At 46.1% G+C, this 24,299-nt stretch overlaps 1 protein-coding gene across 2 annotated transcripts in view; it reads right to left on the bottom strand.

Annotated features, from left to right (window-relative positions):
• OAF (out at first homolog) overlaps positions 1-19,276 on the bottom strand; it is a 92,570-nt gene extending 73,294 nt beyond the window's left edge. Inside the window, exons 1-2 of one of the 2 annotated variants that reach the window (XM_040325535.1) lie at positions 19,157-19,276; positions 12,027-12,291 (exon numbers count right to left, since the gene is read on the bottom strand). In XM_040325535.1, coding sequence (XP_040181469.1) covers positions 12,027-12,291; positions 19,157-19,188 — 297 coding nt within the window. In that variant the 5' untranslated portion in view covers positions 19,189-19,276. Of the gene's footprint in view, positions 1-12,026; positions 12,292-12,369; positions 12,459-19,156 lie in introns of those variants that run through there. The other variant, XM_040325534.1, reaches the window with a different exon arrangement.
• Between the last annotated feature and the right edge of the window lie 5,023 nt (positions 19,277-24,299).

The raw sequence follows: 24,299 nt of genomic DNA, 5'->3' as shown, positions 1-24,299 counted from the left end.
CCCCATGCAGCCATTGTCTCCCCCCCATGTATCCAGCGTCTCCCCCCCATGTATCCAGCGTCTCCCCCCCATGTATCCAGCGTCTCCCCCCCATGTATCCAGCGTCTCCCCCCCATGTATCCAGCGTCTCCCCCCCCATGTATCCAGCGTCTCCCCCCCATGTATCCAGCGTCTCCCCCCCATGTATCCAGCGTCTCCCCCCCATGTATCCAGCGTCTCCCCCCCATGTATCCAGCGTCTCCCCCCCCCATGTATCCAGCGTCTCCCCCCCATGTATCCAGCGTCTCCCCCCCCCATGTATCCAGCGTCTCCCCCCCCATGTATCCAGCGTCTCCCCCCCCATGTATCCAGCGTCTCCCCCCCCATGTATCCAGCGTCTCCCCCCCCATGTATCCAGCGTCTCCCCCCCCATGTATCCAGCGTCTCCCCCCATGTATCCAGCGTCTCCCCCCCATGTATCCAGCGTCTCCCCCCCCATGTATCCAGCGTCTCCCCCCCCCATGTATCCAGCGTCTCCCCCCCATGTATCCAGCGTCTCCCCCCCATGTATCCAGCGTCTCCCCCCCATGTATCCAGCGTCTCCCCCCCCCATGTATCCAGCGTCTCCCCCCCCCATGTATCCAGCGTCTCCCCCCCATGTATCCAGCGTCTCCCCCCCATGTATCCAGCGTCTCCCCCCCCCATGTATCCAGCGTCTCCCCCCCCCCCCCCATGTATCCAGCGTCTCCCCCCCCCATGTATCCAGCGTCTCCCCCCCCCATGTATCCAGCGTCTCCCCCCCCATGTATCCAGCGTCTCCCCCCCCCATGTATCCAGCGTCTCCCCCCCCCATGTATCCAGCGTCTCCCCCCCCCCCATGTATCCAGCGTCTCCCCCCATCCAGCGTCTCCCCCCCCCATGTATCCAGCGTCTCCCCCCCCCCATGTATCCAGCGTCTCCCCCCCCCCATGTATCCAGCGTCTCCCCCCCCCATGTATCCAGCGTCTCCCCCCCCCATGTATCCAGCGTCTCCCCCCCCCCATGTATCCAGCGTCTCCCCCCATGCAGCCATGTCCCACTTACCTGCATCCCCGCTGCCGCCGACTGTGTCATACGCCGGGAACATTACAACTTTGAATCGCTGTAATGATTGGCGCTGCGTATAGACACTCCCCCTCGCTCGGGATTGGACAGTTCACCCGAGCGAGGGAGAGTGTCTATGCGCGGCGCCAATCATTACAGCTATTCAAAGCTGTAATGTTCCCGGCGTATGACACAGTCGGCGGCAGCGGGGATGCGGCGAATGGCGGCGGGATGCGGCGTCGCGGCGGCGGGGGAGGGGGGGGGACAAGTATTCTATTTGGGTATCGGGGGTATTTGCGGGAGTACGAGTACTCCCGCAAATACTCGGAATCGGTCCCGATACCGATACTAGTATCGGTATCGGGACAACCCTAGTACACACCATCGTTCCAAAAACCGATTGGGTCAGAACGCGGTAATGTCAAACACACGACGTGCTGAATAAAACGAAGTTTAATGCTTCCAAGCATGCGTCGACTTGATTCTGAGCATGCGCGGGTTTTGAACCGATGCTTTCTGTACTAACCATCGGTTTGGACCGATCGGGCAGCGGTCCATTGGTTCGATTTTGAAGCATGTTTTAAAAATTTTGGCCGAAGGACAACAGACCGATGGGCTATACACACCGTCGGTTTGGAACGATGAAACTGAACCTCGGTCCATTCTCATCGGTTTGGTCCGACCGTGTGTACGCGGCCTCACTGTACATTGTGGGATGCTTCTGCTGGTCTATCTGCAGATCCTTTAATCCAGGCCTCGACAAAATCCGGGCGCCAGGTCGCAATTACAACAAGAAATTGTGACCTTGGGAAGCTTAGGGCTGCAGAAGGCCACAAAGCCGTGGCCTCAATTACTGGCCGGGCCCTGCCCGCCGGTGATTGAGGCTGCGGCTTTACGGCCTTCACAGATGGAAGCTGAGGCCAGCAGAAGGCCGCAAAGCCGCGGCCTCAATTGCCGGCCGGTAATTGAGGCCGCGCTTTGCGGCCTTCACAGAAGGAAGCTGAGGCCTGCAGAAGGAATCTAGGAGTGGCCATCTTGTGGTAGCCGTTGGCATTACAGGTTACATTACAAGTAGCAAAAAACAGCAGTTCTAATGTGTTTTTTCACTGCCATCTCCTTCCCTCTAATTAGAACCCGCAAACATTATATATATTTTTTACTCTAACACCCTAGAGAATAAAATGGCGGTCGTTGCAATACTTTCTGTCACGCCGTATTTGCGCAACGGTCTTACAAGCGCACTTTTTTGGGGAAAAAATACACTTTTTTAAATTAAAAAATAAAACAGTAAAGTTAACCCAATTTTTTTTGATATTGTGAAAGATAATGTTACGCCGAGTAAATTGATATCCAACATGTCACGCTTCAAAATAACGTCCGCTCGTGGAATGGCGACAAACTTTTACCCTTTAAAATCTCCATAGGCGACGTTTAAAAAATTCTACAGGTTGCATGTTTTGAGTTACAGGAGGAGGTCGAGGGCTAGAATTGTTGCCCTCGCTCTACCAATCGCAGCGAATACCTCACGTGTTGTTTGAATACCGTTTACATATGCGGGTGCTACTCACGTATGCATTCGCTTCTGCGCGCGAGCTTGGCGGGATTGGGTGCGTTTTTTGGCTTCTAACTTTTTTAGCTGGCTCCTAGATTCCAAGCAAATTTGTCAAACCCTGCTTTAATCCCTGGCCCCCTATTTCTGTTGTAAGGGTGGCTCCTTGATTTGCAGGGTTCCACTGGAGCCACCTTTACTTGTGTGCTCCTGGGAAGAGGACTACAGGTCTGCGTGAGGAAACTGTCTACCTACGCCGATGTGCAGGCAGCCTGAAAAAAAAAACAGGCACTCCTCTGCCCCCCCTCTTTCCAGGGGAATGACTAGTGGAAATAACATTTAAGCCAAATAAAGGGGCCACGGCCTAAAGTTCAACCCTGAGTTTAACCCTCATCATGCGTTACTTAGGTATGATATGGTACGATGAGTGTTAATAGGGTTGCAATACCATGCATTTCAACAACCTTTAGGGCCCCTTTTACACGATCAGACCGATCGGGTATGCCTATCCATTTTTCAGACCCGATTGGGCCACCCATTGTCCACTATGGGGAGGCGCATGTCAGCAGATATGCGTCCGGTGACACCCACCTGGCATCCGATCTGATAAAATACGTCCAGTGGATCGGATGGAAACAGACATGCAGTCCGTTTCCATCCGACGGCCCATAGAGGATATTGGGCTTGGTCCTCGTCTGCTCTGCATAGCGGAGTGGACAGGACTTGTCATCTGCTTGCTCAGCGGGGATCACCGGAGAGATCCCCCACTGAGCAGGCAGATCCCGTGCGGATGGATCCGCCACATGTGAAAGGGATTTAGCATTAAAGCGGTAGTAAAATTATTATTTTTTTATTGGAGGAAAAGGTCTCCCTGGTAAAAAAAAAAAATCACATACTAGCACATTGTGAGCGACTTACCTTATAACAAAGGTCTCCAATGGTGAGTTGTCACCGCTGACTGTGCTTCCATCTTCAACCGGTCTTCCTTCTGGGTTCATGGGCTCTGGCCGTTTGAATGGCCAAGCCACGATGACATCACTTCCTCATGAGGTCACAGTAGCAGAAGGGAGCTTTGCCAACTGGAATATCTCCTAAACGGTGCAGGTTTAGAAAAAATTCATTCGACCTACAGGTAGAACATGCTGCATTTTTCCTGCACTGGAACGCAATAAAATGCACTGGACCCCAAAACAGGAAAAAAAAAAAAAAAAAAACACAACCATCTGGAATGTATCTGGAAACGCATCAAAAATGTACATGCAGAACCGCATCTGGAATGCGTTTTTTTTTTGTGGTGAGAACCAGTCCGGAGTAGCAGAAAAAAAATAAAAAAATCTAAATCTGCTACAGCATCTAACACTATCCACCTATCAGGCTGACCATGCTGCTTTCCAAGGTTCTCTGTTGCTCCTTCACCCAGAGTGGCCAAGTAGAACATGCTGCATTTTTTCCTTCACTAAAATGCGGTAAAACACATCAGATGCACTGGAACACATATAATGAATTAAAAAAAAAAAACATTTATAAAAAGGATCTGGAATGCATCGGGAAAATGCATCAAATGTACCGGAAAGCATCAAAAGGGTGCAAACAAGCAGAGCTTCCCCTTTTGGATGGAGCTCCGATTTATGGTTGAACCTTTTCTCATTCAACTTCATTGAGTTGCCAAGTGTCTTCACGAATGACCCAAGACTGAATAGTTTCCTCCCAGTGCTGGAAACAGATTTCAGAATATTTAGGATGCAGACCGGTTAATCTACATGGACTCGTGTCTTTACTTTCAACTAGGCATGCTCTGAAATTTCGGCTGCCGAAACATATGGGCCAAAAACTGTTTTCGGCACAGTGCCGAAAGTGAAAAAAAAAAATATATATATAAATCGTGCATGCGCAGTAGCCGCACTGCCGGGTGCCACCCATTGCGGACTGTCATCCTGGCTCAAGGTCCTCTCCTCCCCTCCCTCCTCCTCTCCTTGCAGAGTGCCAATTTCACTGTGTCAGGGAGAGCTGAATTGTCTGGCCGTAATAACAATGTGTGATTGACGGCACACTGATCCAATGCCGGGACATTGTGTGACGTGAGCACAGGAGGCGGGATATTGTTACTGCGGCCTGGGCAATTCAAACCCTGCTCCGTGACACACTGAGATCGCCACTTTGATTCGGGCACAGGGATGCTGCAAATGACGAGCATTGTTGAGGCTGCTGGGCACTGGTCGGCTGCATATGAGGGACAATAGTGAGGCTGCTGGGTACAGGGATGCTGCTTGAGGGACACTGTTGAGACTGCTGGGCACTGGTAGGCTGCATATGATGAGCCTTGGTGAGGCTGCATTGATCTCTGGTATCATGTCTGCAGTCTGACCATCTCCTGTATCATATGTCTGCTAGAGGTGCACTAAATGGAAGTTTTGCTAATACTATTAGCAATGTGTTATATAATAAAAAAATATATATATATTTTTTTAGGGCTGTGGAAATTAAAGATTAATTCCTCAATTAATCGTAAATTTTTTTGCTCGATCAAACAAATAAAATTGGTACTAGTGGTGCAACGGATCGTAAATGATCCGAACGGGTCACCATATGCGGATTGGCACACCACGTCATCTGCGGAGCTCCGCTGCTGCCTCGGCCATAGGAAAGGCCACGGTTTCGGCCTAGCTCCCGGAGCGGCGGCCATCTTGGTCCACCCGGTGGCGGCCTAGGTTAGCCTAGAGCGGCGCGCTGACATCATCACCCGGCCTCAACTGCTCGTGTTCGGCCGGCTTCTCATGCAAGACTAAGCAAGCACTAATCTTCCTATACAGTGGGGGAGATGTCTGTGGATATTACAGTGGGGGAGATGTCTGTGGATATTACAGTGGGGACTATATATGGTGGTAATCCGAAAAATGTATGTGCGTTATAATTAGTCGAACACGAAAATTTTAATCAGTAAACAGCCCTATTTTTCGGTATTGGTTTCGGCACCAAAATTCCCATTCAGTGCACCCCTACTTTCAACCTATGTTAGGTATTGAAAGCTGGATGTGCCATTTATGTAAGCTCTCCTCGGAGCACCCCTAAATTGCACAGTTAGTGAGTGATCTTCTGCAAGAGGAGCCCCTCATCCTACTAGAAGTAGTAAGCCCCGTTCTGCAAAGATGTGACATCACCTCAACTATTTCCATTTTGCCCTACGACAACATGGAAGACAGAACATCCTCCCCATGTGTAGACTGTCTGCAGTAGGGCTGTCAGTAGCTCTCTGGCTGATAACATATGGGTGATTTGCTTGCAGAGATTCATCACTGCTACAAATTGCTAATTCCAGCGATTAACAGCAATTTATAGCAGCGATTTCATTGTTAAAGTCGCTAGCTGTGTGCTACAACATTGGGTTGTGCTCGGTTACAAATTGCTTTCCTTCGGTGATTTGTAGCCAAGCGTAACAAATGCTAATGGGCCGAGACGCTGATGAATCGGAATTGCTGAGCGGCAAATCACTTTAAAAAATTCCACTGTTGGGCTTAGTATACATGGGCGCTGAGGCTGAACCATATCGTGAGCAAGCCGGTTTTCTTCAGCGTCTCTAGACACAGCCGCTCATCCCAAGGTGACAGGACCTGAACATAGACCGTGTGCGATCAGAGCATCTGCACCCACATTAGGATAAGCGACTGCGTCCGTGCAGCAGCTGCATCCTTATAGACTTTAATGGGCTGCCTGCATGCGGCACCTGGAGTCTAGAGATGCTAGACTATAATGACAGATCGCCGGCAGCCACAGGTATCCGCTCACTGCACAGCCATCGATCACCACTCTGGTAATCACTGGCTGTGCAAAGAGCTGCGAATTGCTGCGACCGACGGCGATCTGTCATTATAGTGAACAGAGTGAGCAGCCACACCTAGTCACTCAGAGTCGCCAGTATGAATGTAGCTATGAGAACCTTCCCACCCGTCATTGGATAAAGAACAAATACCCTCCTGGTGACGTTATCACTCCCAGTGTTATGGTGACATCCTTGGGAACTGGTTATGACAGCATGACATATGCACACCTGATCGCTAAGAAATATCCTTTCTTAGATCTATCACAGCGCTGTTTGAGGTTTTTTTAGCAGGACTATTACTACTACACAGGATTTATATAGTGCCAACAGTTTGCACAGCACTTTACAATATAAAAGGAAGACATGACAGACAATACAAGAGGGCCCTTCCCATAAGAGCTTACAATCTAATAGGGTGGGGCAAATGGTACAAAAGGTAATAACTGAGGGATGGGCTGATGGAAGAATTAAAATAGTTAATTTGTTAGGTGGAGGCAGGATAGGCTTCCCTGAAGAGATACATTTCAGGGATCACCTGAAAGGTGCGGCTTTACATTGCCCCTGTACCATCCCGCTGTGCTTTGGGCAAAGCTAGCCCGCAGTTTGGGCGGATTAGGCCTAGTACACGCAATCAGAGAATTGAAGTATATATAGTTTCTGAAGTGATCGCACTATAATCTGAACATTGGTACACAGCTTTCAAGAGTCAATCCTGAAATTATCCAAAAAGGAAAAAAAAATTATATATATAAACAAACATTTTCTTGTATGATACCAGAATGTACAGAGGGGAAGGACGATCTTTTGTCCTATAATCCTATTGTATTGTACCAGGTTTAAAGGGGTTGTAAAAGATATATATTTTTTTTTTTATTAAACAAACATGTTATACTTAACCTCCACTGGGCAGTATGTTGTGCACAGAGTGGCCCTGATCCTGCTGTTCTGGGGTCCCTCGGCAGCTCCTCCCCACATTAGATACCGCCCTCTGGAAAGCTCTATCCTGAGAGAGTTATCTTGCAGGCACGCTCCTGAGTCATACACGCCGAGTGTGTGACTCGGCCCCGCCACCCGCGTCATTGGATTTGATTGACAGCAGCGGGAGCCAATGGCTGCACTGTTATCAATCTATCCAATCAACGCCGAGACTCTGTGGAGAAGAGGACGCCGGGGGACACGCAGAGCTCGGGTAAGTAAAAGGGGGGGGGGGGGGGCGTGAAGACCGGGTGTTTTTTTTTTCACCTTAATGCATAGGATGTATTAATGGTGGAAAAAATAAATAAATAAGTAAATAAAAAAAAAACAAAAAAAAACACAATCCTTTCCAACCCCTTTAAGCTTTCAAAAGGACTTCTATGACGTCCCAAAGATCTGGCATGCAGAAGTTTTGGCGCGCTTTCTGAAACTGCACCAAAAAAAAATAAAAAATAAAATAAAAAAGTAACATTTTTATTATATATATATATATATATATATATGAAGGAGGGGACAACCAAGGTTCAAGTTTTTTTACGTATAGGTCCAAGTTAGAAATGTTCTCCTTTGCAAGATAAATTAAGAACAAATGAATAACTTCTGCCAAACTGACTACAAGATTTTATAACAGAATCATTTCCCCTACAATTTACTTTACAAATACAGCAATTGTTTTATTTTACTTGAGCAAGGCAAAGAGCAGGACGCATAAGGCTACAATCCACAGCAGCCAATCAGAGATCATTATTGCCTCTCTGAACTCTGCACACCATCACTGCCATGTATCTTATTATACAGTATATGTCTGATAGATCCTTCCCCGACTACACCATGCAACAGGCAGGAGCCATAAACTGCCTCCATAAAAAAAGGCACAAAGAACATTTGCAAATTAATGTTCAGGGGTCCATAAAAAAAAAAAAAAAAAAAAAAAAAAAAAACCATCACTGATGGAGGAGGGGAAAAAAAAAAATCAGTTATCATAAATTATATATATATATATATATATATATATATATATATATATATATATACACACATACATACATACATACATACACACACACACACACACACACACACACACTGGCCACTTTATTAGGTACGCCTGTTCAATTGCTTGGAAACACAAATTGCTAATCAGCCAATCACATGGCAGCAACTCAATGCATTTAGGCATCTAGACGTGGTGAAGACGACTTGCTGAAGTTCAAACCGAGCATCAGAATGGGGAAGAAAGGGGATTTAAGTGACTTTGAACTTGGCATGGTTGTTGGTGCCAGACGGGCTGGTCTGAGTATTTCAAAAACTGCTGATCTACTGGCATTTTCACGCACAACCATCTCTAGGGTTTACAGAGAATGGTGGGAAGAAGAGAAAATATCCAGTGAGCGGCAGATTTGTGGAAGAAAATGCCTTGTTGACATCAGAGGAGAATGGGTTCAAGATGATAGAAAGGCAACAGTAACTCAAATATCCACTCGTTACAACCAAAGTATGCAGAACACCATCTCTGAAAGCACAATACATTGAACGAGACCTTGTAACACTAATGAGTGACATGACAACGGGGAGGGATAATGGCTAATTGGGCCTAATTTGGACATTTTCACTTAGGGGTGTACTTACTTTTGTTGTCAGCAGTTTAGACATTTATGGCTGCGTGTTGAGTTATTTTGAGGGGACAGCAAATGTACACTGTTATACAAGCTGTACACTCACTACTTTACATTGTAGCAAAGTGTAATTTCTTCAGTGTTGTCACATGAAAAGATAGAATACAATATTTACAAAAATGTGAGGGGTGTACTCACTTTTGTGAGATGTGCGCGCATGTGAGTGAGTGAGTGAGTGAGTGAGTGATATATACATATACACACACACACACACACACACACACTTTTTTTTTTATTATATATATACCGTATATAAAAAAAAAAAAAAGAAGACTGAAAGAAGTGACGATTAAATACCACCAAAAGAAAGCGCTACTGGTGTGAAAAAAAGAAAAATTATAATACAGGTACAAAAATGGCCTGGTCATGAAGGGGGTAAAACCTTCCAGAGCTAAAATGGTTAAAGTAAGCTGAAAAATATCAGACTTACTGACTGGATCACTAGATGAGGAAAAAAAATAAAAATAATAATAAATAAAAAAAAAAAAAAAAAGTTTAAAAAAAAATTCCAACAAGCTCGGTGCCAAAAAACATCTGACCCCCCGCCCCCCCCCCCGCCAAAAAACCCCTAAGCAAGCGACAGACAACTGCGACTCTGTTCAGTCCTGGAAATTTCGACGTATAAGCGTGAACAATTTAAGCTATGTGTTGGGCACATGGGAATTACAATGAGATTTTTAAGAAACGCTTAATCAGCAAATGATTTTATGCCTAGTACACACAATGAGAAATTCCGATGGAAAACGATCGTCCGATAATCTGATCACTTCGGCTATCGAAAGACGATCATGAGTGTTGATGCAAAATTATTCGAACACAAAAATGTTTCTTGTACATGAACAGAACATTTTTTATTCAATCACTACAGTATTCATCCGTAAAAAAAAAAAAAATTAAATAAGATTGACCAAGACCGCGCATGCTCGGAAAATAATAGATTACAATACAAAGATAACATCAATTCCAAAATTGTTTTCTGAGGAGAGAATTTTTGTAACACTTTATTTGAAAATGAACAAGCGGACGATCATTTGTCGGATATTCTCATCGTGTTACCGCGCTTAGAAGAGGATCTTCGCTGCATCTGACCGCCACAAACCAAAATCGCGATTTAATTCCTTTTTAATATTCAAAGCAAACTCTCTCATCCATCTATGTCTCCATGCTTTACTCTATTGAGAAATCACATTGAAAACACCCACCTAGCATTTCTGGCCGTGGCCATCTTGAGTAAGTCAGTGAGCCAATCAGGAGAAAGAGGGGGCGTGGCCAAGCCCAAGTTTTTTTTATTACTTCATGCATTTGGTGCATGAAGGTTAAAAACCTTCTGTGAGCAACAGCACCCCCAGCCCCCTATAATACTTGGCCCCCTCTCAATCCAGTGATGTCCATGCGAACCTTGCCTCCCTGGGGATTCGCACACCTGATTGACAGCCAAAAGCCAATCAGGAGACGTAGCCGACGCAGCCGCCCCCAGCCCCCCGTAATACCTGAGCCCTCCTCAAATCAAGTGACGTCCACAAGATCCTTGCCTCTCTAGGGACTCGCCTGATTGGCTTTTGGCTGTCAATCACAGTCAGTGAGCCAATCAGGAGACAGAGGGGCCAAGTCATGGCTCCATGTCTGAATGGACACACAGAGCAGTGGCTTGGTTCAGGTGCCCCCATGGCAAGCTGCTTGTTGTGGGGGCACCTGGCAGGAGTGAGGACCAAGAGTGCCAGCGTGGGACCTGAGAAGAGGAGGAACCAGGCTGTTCTGTGCAAAATCACTGCACTGTGCAGGCAAGTATAACATGTCTGTTATTTAAAAAAAAATCAAGACTTTAACCCCTTCCCAACCAGCCGCCGCAGTTATACTGAGTCAGGTTGGCTCCCCTGGGCGAACCGTCGTAGTTATACAACAGCTCGCTTTCAGACCACTAGGGGGCGCGCTGCCGAAGCTAATGCACCCACGATTGCGCCACACAGAGACAGAATGGAGATCTGTTAGTGTCAACAGGCAGATCTCCGTGCTGTCAGGGGACAGAAGACTGATATGTTGTTCATACCAAGTATGAACAACGATCGGTCTCCTCATCCAGGCAGTCCCATCCCCCCCACAGTTAGAATCACTCCCTAGGACACACAGTGAACCCCTTGATCGCCCCTAGTGTTAACCCCTTCTCTGCCAGTGTCATTTATACAGTAATCAGTGCATTTTTTTTAGCGCCGATCGATGTATATAGGTCAATAGTATACGATCTGTCTGCCGCAATATATTTATTATTAATAACAATAATTCCATAAATATAGCCCCTATTTTATAGACGCTATAACATTTGCGTAAACCAATCAATATACGCTTATTGCAATTTTTTTTTTTTTTAATTTGGAGTATATTTATTATAGCAAAAAGTAAAATAAAATAGTTTTTTTTTTTTTTTTTTAATTGTTGCTATTTTTTTGTTTATATCGCTACAAATAAAAACCACAGAGGTGATCAAATACCACCAAAAGAAAGCTCCATTTGTGTGCGTGGGGGGGGGACATCAATTTTGTTTTTGTACAAAGTCGCACGACCGCACAATTATCAGTTAAAACGACGCAGTGCCGAATCGCAAAAAATGACCTGGTCATTAAGGGGGGCAAATCTTCCAGGGCTGAAGTGGTTAATATCACTTGAAAACTACTGGGATGCATGGCATCATTTGCCTAGGCAAGAAACCAGGAAGTAACTAAAGAAAAAAAATTAAATAAAGTAAATGTGATATACTTTCCTATGCATTTGCTAATGCTAGCAGCATAAGGATTTAAATAATCAATGCCGATTAGGAGAGTGAAGTTCCACTTTAAGTACATTTTTTATCATTCATTCTATAACCTGAGTAATGAATGAATCACATGCCTGCACCCCCGGTGCGTGCCGAGCTCCCAGCCATGGAAGTCGTGTTGCAATCCTCTATGCTCACCTGTTTGAAGTCAGCCAAGTAAGTAATAAACGTTCCATCTGCTTTCCGGAACTCCAAAGCAATACAGTCTCTGTCGTTATCCGCCTGCAGGCTCTCTTCTGCGACTTGCCCGTCTTCAAGGCGAACGCGAACTTTCAGCTCACTGAGGCTCGGCTGGCAGCACCACAGCATAGGAAGGAGAAGCCACAACTTTCTGGGCAGCACCAGAGGAAACATCACCGGGCAGAGAGTGCCGGGGCAGGAGGTGGAATGTAAACGGGAAAACCTAGAGGGAAAGAAAAAAAGGAAATGAGAAATGGAAGTCCCCCCCCCTCGGATTCCTGCACAGTGAAAAGAGACATACAGAGCCGGGATCAGAGCTGATAGTAAACACAGCGAGGAAAAGAAGGAGCCATACAATGCGGGCTGGAGAGTCATCCCGGGAGATGAAAGGCGCACACAAGTGTCAGCTCACTAAGCTCTACTAACTACGCTCATTATTGTGTCACATGATCACCTTCACTCCACATACCAAAATAGCACCCAGGTGTGTGATTGGTCATTGTCTGCTCAGAAAGGTCATGGAAGCCCTAGAAACATTTACGCCCTGTACACACGGTCAGGTTTTCCGACAGTTTTTTAACCGCCTCACGCCGATATACGTCGGCAGAATGGCACAATCACGTACAGGTATGTTGCCCTTTAAGTGCCCAACCGTGGGTGGCGCGCTTGCGACCCGGTCCTGAGCTCCGTGACCGCGGGACCTGATCGCCGCCGGTGTCTCGCGATCGGGTCACAGAGCTGAAGAACGGAGAGAGGCAAGTGTAAAACAAACCTCTCCCCGTGCTTCCTAGTGAGACTCACTGATCGTCTGTTCCCTGTCATAGGGAACGACGATCAGTGACATCACACGCCCAGCCATGCCCCCTACAGTAAGAACCACACACTATTGCACACTGAACCCATACAGCGCCCCCTAGAGGTTAACCCCTTCACTGCCAGTGTCATTTTCACAGTAAAGCCCTTTTCACACTGGGGCGGGAGGCGCGGTGGCGGTATAGCACTGCTAAAAATAGCGGCGCTATACCGTCGGATTTGCCGTGGGATTCGGCCGCTAGCGGTGCGGTATTAACCCCCGCTAGTGGCCGATAAAGAGTTAATACCGCCCGCAATGCGCCTCTGCAGAGGCGCATTGCAGGCGGTATTGCCGCGGTTTACCATTGTTTTAAATGGGAAGGAGCGGTATGCACGCCGCTCCTCTCACCGCTCCAAAGATGCTGCTGGCAGGAGATTTTTTTCGCCTCAGTGTCAAAAAAGCCCTCTGGCTTTCACATTGAGTATGCAGTGCAGGAGTTTTTCAGGCAGTATAGCAGCGCTATTTTTAGCGCTGTACTGCCTGAAAAACTCCTCAGTGTGAAAGGGGACTTACAGTGCATTTTTATATCACTGATCGCTGTAAAAATGACAATGGTCCCAAAATAGTGTCAAAAGTGTCCGCCATAATGTCGCAGTCACGATATAAAAAAAGAAAAAAAAAAAAAAAGCTGATCGCTGCCATTACTAGTTAAAAAAAAAAATATATTAATAAAAATGCCATAAAACTATCCCCCATTTTGTAGATGCTATAACTTTTGCACAAACCAATCAATGAACGCTTATTGCGATTTTTTTGGGATATTTATTATAGCAAAAAATAGTTTTTTTTTTTCAAAATTGTGGCTCTATTTTTGTTTATATCGCAAAAAATGAAAACCGCAGAGGTGATCAAATACCACCAAAAGAAAGCTCTATTTGTGTTAAAAAAAATAAAATAAAAACGGACACCAATTTTGTTTGCACGACCGCGCAATTATCAGTTAAAGCGATGCAGTGCCGAATCGCAAAACGGGGCCTGGTCCTTTAGCTGCAAAATGGTCCGGGGCTTAAGTGGTTAAAGAGGAAAACGGCTGAAACTTGTCATGCAAATTCCGACCGTCAAGAACGCGGTGACGTACAACGAGATCAATGAAGTTCAACAGGCAGTTCGGTTCTTCGGAGCATGCGTGGGTTTTATAAATGGTTTTTATTTATAAATAAATATGTGAAAAGTGTGGCGTGCATTTGTATTCAGCCCCCTTCAGTCAATACTTTGTAGAACCACCTTTTGCTGCAATTACAGCTGTAAGTAGCTTTGCACATCTAGAGAGGGCCATTTTTCTTTGCAAAATAGCTCAAGCTATGTATGATCGGATGGAGAGCGTCTGTGAATAGCAATTTTCAAGTCTTGCCACAGATTCTCAATTGAATTTAGGTCTGGACTTTTACTGGGCCATTCTAACACATGAATAGGCTTTGATCTAAACCAGGGGTCTCCAAACTGCAGCCCGAGGGCCAGATGTGGCCCTTTGCTAGCCTTTATCCGGCCCTTGGGGCACAATTCCTCCCACTGACACCAACAATGGGGCACTATATTATCCACTGATACCAATGATGGGATACTATTCCTCCTACTAATAAGGGGAATACTGCTCTTCCTATTGACCACCAACCCTGAGGCCATATTTGTTCTCACCAATGCCGGGCCCGTGACATTTTCTTCCCTTGCTGGCCCCAATCCGGCCCTCCTAAAGTCTGAAGGGAAATAAAGTGGCCCTTTGTTTGAAAAGTTTGGAGACCCCTGATCTAAACCATTGCATTGTAGCTCTGCCTGTATGTTTAGGGTCGTTGTCCTGGTGGAAGGTGAACCTCCGCTCCAGTCTCAAGTCTTTGGCAGACTCTAACAGGTTTTCTTTGCCCTGATTGCCCTGTATTTGGCTGTATACATCTTCCCATCAACTCTGACCAGCTTCCTTGTACCTGCTGTAGAAAAATCATCTCCACAACATCATGCTGCCACCACCATGTTTCACGGTGAGGATGCTATGTTTAGGGTTATATGCAGTGCTAGTTTTCCCCCACATAGCGTTTTGCCTTTAGGCCAAAAAGTTAAATTTTGGTCTCATCTCACCAGTGCACCTTCTTCCACATGTTTGCTGTATCCCTCTCATTGCTTCTCGCAAACTGCAAATGGGACTTCATATGGCTTTCTTCTTGCCACTCCTCCATAAAGGTCAGATTTGTGGAGTGCATGACTAATAGTTGTCCTGTGGACAGATTCTCCCACCTGAGCTGTGGATCTCTGCAGCTTCTCCAGTTACCATGGGCCTCTTGGCTGCTTCTCTGATTAATGCTCTCCTTTCCCAGCCTGTCAGTTTAGGTGGACCTCCATGTCTTGGTAGGTTTTCAGTTGTTCCATACTCTATCCATTTTCGGATGATGGATTGGACAGTGCTCCATGAGATGTGCAAAGCTTGATATATACATACGTTTTTGGTTGTAACATAACAAAATTTGGAAAATTTGAAGGGGTATGAATACTTTTTCAAAGCACTGTAGGTGAAGTGTGAAGCAAAAGGGGACTAAAGGATAGGTTCACCTCTAGTAACATGTTACACCCATATTTAGAGTCCAACATGCTACTAAATCATCTGCCACCATCCCAGTCTGATCCCTCATTGTGACAGCGATCGGGGGAAATCTACTCCCCACACCCGCTGTCATAATTCAAAAACAGCATGGCCATGTAGGCCTCCGCTCATATGACCTTGTCATTAATTCACAGGATCTGTGAGTGAATGAACTACAACTACCATCAGCCATTGCAGGTAACAGCTTGTAGTTCTCAATGAACTATGAGGGCGCTGGTGAGCACTCTGGTAGTTCATTGATCTTCCTGCAACTCAGAAAACTGCCTGCCCAAATCGGAGGTCCGGGCAGACAGGTCTACTTCTTGTTTTTTAAAAGGTGAATACTTTAAAACGGAGCTCCACCCTAAAGTGGAACTTCCGCTCATCGGAACCCTCACCCCCTCCGGTGTCACATTTGACACCTTTCAGTCAGGGGGGGGGGGGATACCTGTCTAAAAGCAGGTATTTGCACTCACTCACGGCCACACAGTCTGCGGGTAGACTGCGGGCAGGACGTCAGATCCCATCGTCTACCCCCCCCCCCCCCCCCGTTGTGTTCTGGGAAACACACAGCTCCCAGAACACAACGGGAACCAGTCAGCACGGCTCGCGTATGCGCCGTAGGGAACCGGACAGTGAAGCCGGAGCGCTTCACTTCCTGGTTCCCTCACTGAGGATGGCGCTGAGGGCAGCAGAGTGACGAGCGATCGCTCGTCCTCTGCTGCCGACGTCGCTGGACTCCAGGACAGGTAAGTGTGCTAATATTAAAAGTCAGCTAGCTTTTAATATTTTTTAAAATCCGCTTTAATATAGGTTTTAAAGTGATCATAATAGAAATAAAAAAACAATAACAAACATATTATACTTACAGTACCTGTTCTATGTAATGGTTTTGAACAGAGCAGCCCAGAGTCGCTTCTTTTTGGCCCCTCCCCTCTGCCGCATGGCACCAATAGCAAGCTTTCTGCTATGGCGGCACGCTAGCAGGCTCACTCTTGAGCCCAGCTTTGTGTGTCCATTCACACACAGAGGGCGTCTCCCCCTGCTTTCCCCTCATTGGCTCACAGGCTATGATTGACAACAGCAGGAACCAATGAGGAGAGAGAGAGATCCACTGCTCTCATGCACATGGCTGGATCAGGATGGGGTAAGTATAAGGGAGAGCTGAGGGAAGGAGCCGGACACAGAAGGTTTTTTACATTAGTGCATTAAGATAAAATAACCCTGAGCCTTCAAAACAACGTTAGGCTCCATTCACATGAGCGCATCTCCGAAGCACAACTTCTTGCACCGATCTGAATGGAGGCCATTGCAAACAAAAGGCTATGACTTGTCATGTCCAAAGTCACACGTGTGGGCACCTAAAGATAAATTCCAGGAATCAATAAACTGGTCCAGCCTATGTCACTGTCACCTAGAAGAGAAATAGACGCTCCAGGTCAGGCCAAGAAGCCCAACGATCCAGTGGGTCATTTTTATTAAAACATTCCAAAAACTACAGGAATCACAATGCTGGGAAGACGCGTTTCGCACACTTTGCGCGCGCTTAGTCATTACTGGGCTTCCTAGAAGAGAAAGACGGAAGGACAGCCACAGCATAAAAGGTATTTACAGAAGAGCTCCAGGTATGAATGTGATCGCATACTTCCAGTGAGGACCAAGGTAAGTATAGGATTCATACCTGTGAGATCCCTGTGGAGCGGAGAATCTCTGTAGTAGTCACCTCTACTACAGTGACCACCTCTGTCTTCTGGGTCCCATAACCACAAGGGGGCGCTAGTTTGGCATGGGCACTCGGCAGAGAAACTAGAAATCAGTGACCAGCACTGGAGTAGCCGTGACCAACAGACCTTCCACTGGGAGCCACAGCTAGAGAACATCCAACCAATCTACAAATATCATATAATCCACATCTGGAATACAGCTTCACCATAGACAACACAATAGGAGGGGGGGGAGGGGTCATCTGTATCAGAGACTACATGGAGGGTGATCATTAGTATCAGGGATACATGGAGGGTGATCAATAGTATCAGGGATACATGGAGGGTGATCATTAGTATCAGGGATACATGGAGGGTGATCATTAGTATCAGGGATACATGGAGGGTGATCAGTAGTATCAGGGATACATGGAGGGTGATCATTAGTATCAGGGATACATGGAGGGTGATCATTAGTATCAGGGATACATGGAGGGTGATCATTAGTATCAGGGATACATGGAGGGTGATCATTAGTATCAGGGATACATGGAGGGTGATCAGTAGTATCAGGGATACATGGAGGGTGATCAGTAGTATCAGGGATACATGGAGGGTGATCATTAGTATCAGGGATACATGGAGGGTGATCATTAGTATCAGGGATACATGGAGGGTGATCATTAGTATCAGGGATACATGGAGGGTGATCATTAGTATCAGGGATACATGGAGGGTGATCAGTAGTATCAGGGATACATGGAGGGTGATCAGTAGTATCATGGAGGGTGATCAGTAGTAGTATCATGGATACATGGAGGGTGATCAGTAGTATCAGGGATACATGGAGGGTGATCAGTAGTATCAGGGATACATGGAGGGTGATCAGTAGTACTATCAGGGATACATGGAGGGTGATCAGTAGTATCAGGGATACATGGAGGGTGATCAGTAGTATCAGGGATACATGGAGGGTGATCAGTAGTACTATCAGGGATACATGGAGGGTGATCAGTAGTATCAGGGATACATGGAGGGTGATCAGTAGTATCAGGGATACATGGAGGGTGATCAATAGTATCAGGGATACATGGAGGGTGATCAATAGTATCAGGGATACATGGAGGGTGATCAGTAGTACTATCAGGGATACATGGAGGGTGATCAGTAGTACTATCAGGGATACATGGAGGGTGATCAGTAGTACTATCAGGGATACATGGAGGGTGATCAGTAGTACTATCAGGGATACATGGAGGGTGATCAGTAGTACTATCAGGGATACATGGAGGGTGATCAGTAGTATCAGAGACTACATGGAGGGTGATCAGTAGTATCAGAGACTACATGGAGGGTGATCAGTACTATCAGTGATACATGGAGGGTGATCAGTAGAATCAGTGATACATGGAGGGTGATCAGTAGAATCAGTGATACATGGAGGGTGATCAGTAGAATCAGGGATACATGGAGGGTGATCAGAAGAATCAGAGACTACATGGAGGGTGATCAGTAGTATCAGGGATACATGGAGGGTGATCAGTAGTATCAGGGATACATGGAGGGTGATCAGTAGTATCAGGGATACATGGAGGGTGATCAGTAGTATCGGGGATACATGGAGGGTGATCAGTAGTATCAGAGACTACATGGAGGGTGATCAGTAGTATCAGAGACTACATGGAGGGTGATCAGTAGTATCAGAGACTACATGGAGGGTGATCAGTACTATCAGGGATACATGGAGGGTGATCAGTAGTATCAGGGATACATGGAGGGTGATCAGTAGTATCAGGGATACATGGAGGGTGATGATTGATAGAGGGACTAGATGGAGGGTAAAGAGAGAAGTAAATAGAGGAGATGAGAAGTGAGTAGGGATGGATGGATGGGATGTGTAGATCTGGGAGTATTAGAAGTGAAGTGTGATGGATGGGGGGGGAGGGGAGGACAGTGAACTCACTCCGGGACTCTCCGCTGCTCTCCGGCCACCATCCGCTCCTCTCTCTCCTCTCTCTCTCCGGGCCGGACTCGGGATGTTCTCCCCCAGGCGGTGGCTCTGGGAGCCGTCACTTCCTCCAGGACCTGCCCCTTGACTTAAAGGGCCAGAGCCGGCTCGGGGGGTAGACAGCGTGTCACAGAGGAGGATGAGGAGCACGTGACCCCCATCTGTATCCACACAGTGTGATCCCCCCGGAGTTATGCTCCATCGTCCCCCCTCATCATCCTCCTTGTCTCGGGAACACCTTCCATCCACAGAGAGAGAGAAGTGTTCTGTCACTGCATGGGGGTCACTCCACATGATACCCCCGGATCATATATCCTCTATAATGATAATAATATCCCCCTTGTATCCTATCATATTGTCTCCCTTTATAAATCCTCTATAATAATAATACCCCCCCCCCCCTGTGGGTAATAATTGGAGGAAATAGTGAAAGAAATGTGGCCCCTCACACTGCAGGCCGTAGTCGCACTGAGGTGTTCTGGAATCGCACGTCTCGGAAATGTGGAAATACCTGGAACAAGCATAATTTTCAGTGGCACACCAAGCACAGATAACAGTCCCACGTTTTGTGAGGGGAAAAATCAGAACACAAAGCGCGCTCCCCTCAGTGCCAAAAAACTGTACTTGTGCTGCTTTGGTGCGTTTGTCCCACTAAGGCTCCATTCACATTTGGCGATTTGGGATTTCTGCCCGATATCTCAAATCGCACGACAACCACAACAGGCAAAGCTTGTTGCCCAAAAAGGCATATGAGCTTCTTTTGGGTAACAAGCTTAGTGCATTGCGGTTTGCCGTGATTGCAGCACGATTATCACGGCAAAACCGCACCGCGTTTAGGTGCCATTGAAAATGAATGTCACCAAAACCTGCGTTTTGCGATTGCAGTGATTCTCCCCAAGATCCCAAAATGCAAAATGTGAATGGAGCCTAATTCCGCGTACACACGGTCGGAATTTCCAACAACAAATGTTCGATGTGAGCTTGTTGTCGGAAAATCCGACCGTGTGTATGCTCCATCGGACATTTCTTGTCGGAAATTCCGATAACAATGTTTGACAAAAATTCTTGTTGGAAATTCCGATCGTCTGTACAAAAATCCTACGCATGCTCAGAATCAATTCGACGCATGCCTGGAATCATTGAACTTCATTTTTCTCGGCTTGTCGTAGTGTTGTACGTGACCGCGTTATTGACGTTCGGAATTTCCGACAACATTTGTGTGACCGTGTGTATACAAGTTAAGTTTGAGCAAACAATCTGTCGGAACGAAATCCACGGTTTTGATGTCGGAATGTCCGATCGTGTGTATGCGGCATTAGGGAAGCTAAATAGTGAATAGATTTCCCAATGCTGTGCCACAACAAACGCAGCAAAAAGCACACACATAAAAAGCTACACCTCACATAGGACTTAGCCACTTGCCAACCACGCTATAGTGAAATTGACAGCTACAGTGCAGTTGTCAGTGTCCTGATTATCAGTGCAGCCCCAATCAGTGCCACCTATAAGTGCTTATCAGTGGCACATATCAGGGCTTCCTCATCAGTGCCCAGCAGTGCAGTCTATTAGTGCCCATCAGTGCTGCCTCATCAGTGAAGCCTATTATGCCGCGTACACACGATAATTTTTCAGGTAGTAAAAAACGACGTTTTCAGGCTCTAGAAAAACGAATTTTTTTTCAACTTCATCATTAAAACACACGATCGTTAAAAAAAAATGCTCTAGCAAAGCGTGGTAACGTACAACACGTACGACGGCACTATAAAGGGGAAGTTCCATTCGGATGACGCCACCCTTTGGGCTGCTTTAGCTGATTTAGTGTTAGTAAAAGACGATTCACGCTTTTCTGTCTGTTACAGCGTGATGAATGTGCTTACTCCATTACGAACGCTAGTTTTACCAGAACGAGCGCTCCCGTCTCATAACTTGCTTCTGAGGCATGCGCGGTTTTTTCACGTCGTTAAAGCCCACACACGATCATTTTTTACAACCTGAAAACGACATTGTTTAAAACGTCGTGAAAACGTAGAGCATGTTCGAAAAAAAATTGGGCCATTTTTCAGAACCCGAAAAATGCTCTGAAGCCCACACACGATCGTTTTAAATGACATTTTAAAAAACATAGTTTTTTTACAACCCGAAAAATGATCGTGTGTACGCGGCATTAGTGCCCAATGCCCATCAGTTCTGCCTATCAGTACAGCAGAAAAATTACCCATTTGCAAAATGTTATAACAGAAACCAAGAAAAAAATTTTTTAAAATCTTTGGTCGTTTTTGTTTATTTAGCAAAAAAACTAAATAAATAAATAACCCATGGTAATTAAATACCACCAAAAAAAAACACTACCTGTCTCAAAAAATATATAAAAATGTCATATGCAGTAGGTACAGTGTTGAATTGTCATTCAAAGTGTGACAGTGCTGAAAACTGAAAATTGGCCTGGGCAGGAAGGGGGTGAAAGTGCCCCACAGGAATGGGATGGGACTGCAGCTAGAACACCAAGCTGTATACTGTATGTGGCTGAAAGACACCATCGTCCATCATAATAACCCAACTATAAAGTGTACAGGAGAGCAGCCGAGTATACATTGATCCTCAGATTCCCCCTTGGCTGATCAGGGCTCCCCTAGTTCTGGGACATGTATCATAAAGAAAATGATTTCGGGCGACTGCACTTCCAAAAAACCTTATTGAAGCTCATGTGACAGATGAAGCTGAGGACAAGGAGGTGGACGTGCTTCACGCAAATGTTAGCGCTTAGTCATTATCTGGGACTTACCTAGGACGTGTACACCAGAGTGTACCCTTTTGCCCACCAGTCAAAGAGTAAGATCTTCAGCCACTTGCTATACGTATATATATATATATACATATATATATATATATATATATATATATATATATATATATATATATATATATATATGCTGTGGCTTTGAAGTGGTTTACCGGGGTTATGGCTGAAGCCAACAGCCAGCAATCTGGTTTCTCATAAAAGTAATCAGAGCAGCTAATTAGCCACTGGATGGCTTTTAGAAGCAGAGGGAGGGGTCACACCCCTGCTATCCCACCAGCCGCTCACTGGTGTTTCTTGGGCTTACCGTTCTTACCGGCAAGCCTGAAAAAACGATAAGTAATGGCAATGATCAAAGGCCAGCAAGCTATTGGAGATGATATGGACAATACTGCCCCCAGAGGCCAAGTATGGCAGGACAGTCAGTAATAAGGAGGGTTGTCCAGTGAACACTATGATTGATCCATAGGCAAATGGGCTGGCAAAGGGGGGGGGGTTTGAATGAGTTATTGAGGTTATTTAAATTAGGACTGTTTAATCACAGAGCCCTCTCTCAACATCCAATTTCAGCCATAAAAGAGTCTACCTAGAGGGCGTGTTAAGTATATTGTCAGGGTACTAGCTCCACCTCTGACAGATTCCCGCACATGCCCAGTAGAATGACATTTCGGCGCATGCCTGTGCGTGGTTTGCGCGCACGCATGCGCGGTACGGCAGCGCGCCGTGTGCGTGGAAGCGCGCACGTGCAGGTATGCAGCAACCCAATCAGAGGCCGGACACTCCTATTTAAACCAGCAGCCTTCCCTGAACAGGTTGCTGGTTTGTCATCAGCTTTAGTGAGTTTACCTGTTGCCATATCTCCTTGTTTTGACCCGGACTTCCTGACGACTCTCCTCTCACCCGGAACCTCTGACCTTTTGGCTAACGTACCTTGGATTGCTGCTGTCTCCTGCCCTTTGACCTTGGCTTGTACCTATGGACTTTCTCTGCTTTCTCCAGCCCTTGACCCACGGCCTGTGACCCGGACTTGCCTTTATCTTATGCTTGTTTCTTCTGGGCCTCCTGCCAGTAGCTGCCTGATCTCCAGTTGCTTCCAGTCTTCCACGCCTGCTCAGCCACCTTCAGTCGCACCAAGTCTACCAACCTGCTTCCGGCACCGGTGCCTCCTTGTGCCTTCCCTCCTCTGTCTCAACTCCAGAGAGTGGACTGCGCAGGGTCGCAAGGGTGAACCGTCCTCAGCATCTCGGCCTCGGTGAGTACAGGTTCCTGATATATATATACAGCAAAACCTTGGTTTGCAAGCATAATTCGTTCCAGAAACATGCTTGTAATCTAAAGCACTTGTATATCAAAGCATTTTTTACAGGGTATAAAAGAGAAGAGAGGCACCTATAAGTGTAGTAATAAGTTGCTAAATGTTGTACCTTCATTAAATGTAACCATATTGCTACACTTGGAGGCTCCTCTTTTCTTTTTTATACTTAGTTGTGACATGACGCTACTCTTATATCAAGACATCGCTTGTATATCAAGGCAAAATGTATTAAAACATTTTGCTCATCTTGCAAAACGCTCTCAAACCAAGTTACTCTCAAACCAAGTTTTTACTGTACTGTTTTATTATTGTCATAGACTACATAAATATCTACTGTTTAGTTTGTAATTTTCCTATTTTCTTGGGAAATAAATGTAACATTGTTTACTGAGCAAATGTGTCTGTCTTCATAGTTACCATTATATCATTAGGCCTAACATACTCTGGGCTAGATTCAGAAAGAATTTATGCCGGCGTATCTATTGATACGCCGCGTAAATTCAAATCTGCGCCAGCGTATCTTCTTTCTGTATTCAGAAAGCAAGATACGCCGAAATTAGGCTAAGATCCGACTGGCGTAAGTCTCTTACGCCGTCGTATCTTAGGGTGCATATTTACGCTGGCCGCTATGTGGCGCTGCCGTCGATTTCAGCGTAGAATATGCAAATGAGCTGGATACGCCGATTCAGAAACGTACGTGCACCCGGTGGATTTTTTTACATTGTTTGCGTAAGGCTTTTTCCGGCGTAACGTTACTCCTGCTATATGAGGCATAGCCAATGTTAAGTATGGACGTCATTCCCGCGTCAAATTTTAAATCTTTTACGTCGTTTGCGTAAGTCATTCGCGAATAGGGCTTTGCGTAAATTACGTTCACGTCGAAAGCATTGACTATTTGCGACGTGATTAGGAGCATGCGCACTGGGATACGTTCACGGCCGGCGCATGCGCCGTTCGTGAGAAACGTCATTTACGCGGGGTCATGT

This window comes from Rana temporaria, chromosome 10 (assembly GCF_905171775.1).
Source record: "Rana temporaria chromosome 10, aRanTem1.1, whole genome shotgun sequence".
Taxonomy (NCBI): domain Eukaryota; kingdom Metazoa; phylum Chordata; class Amphibia; order Anura; family Ranidae; genus Rana; species Rana temporaria.
This window is presented reverse-complemented; position numbering and strand designations above follow the sequence as displayed.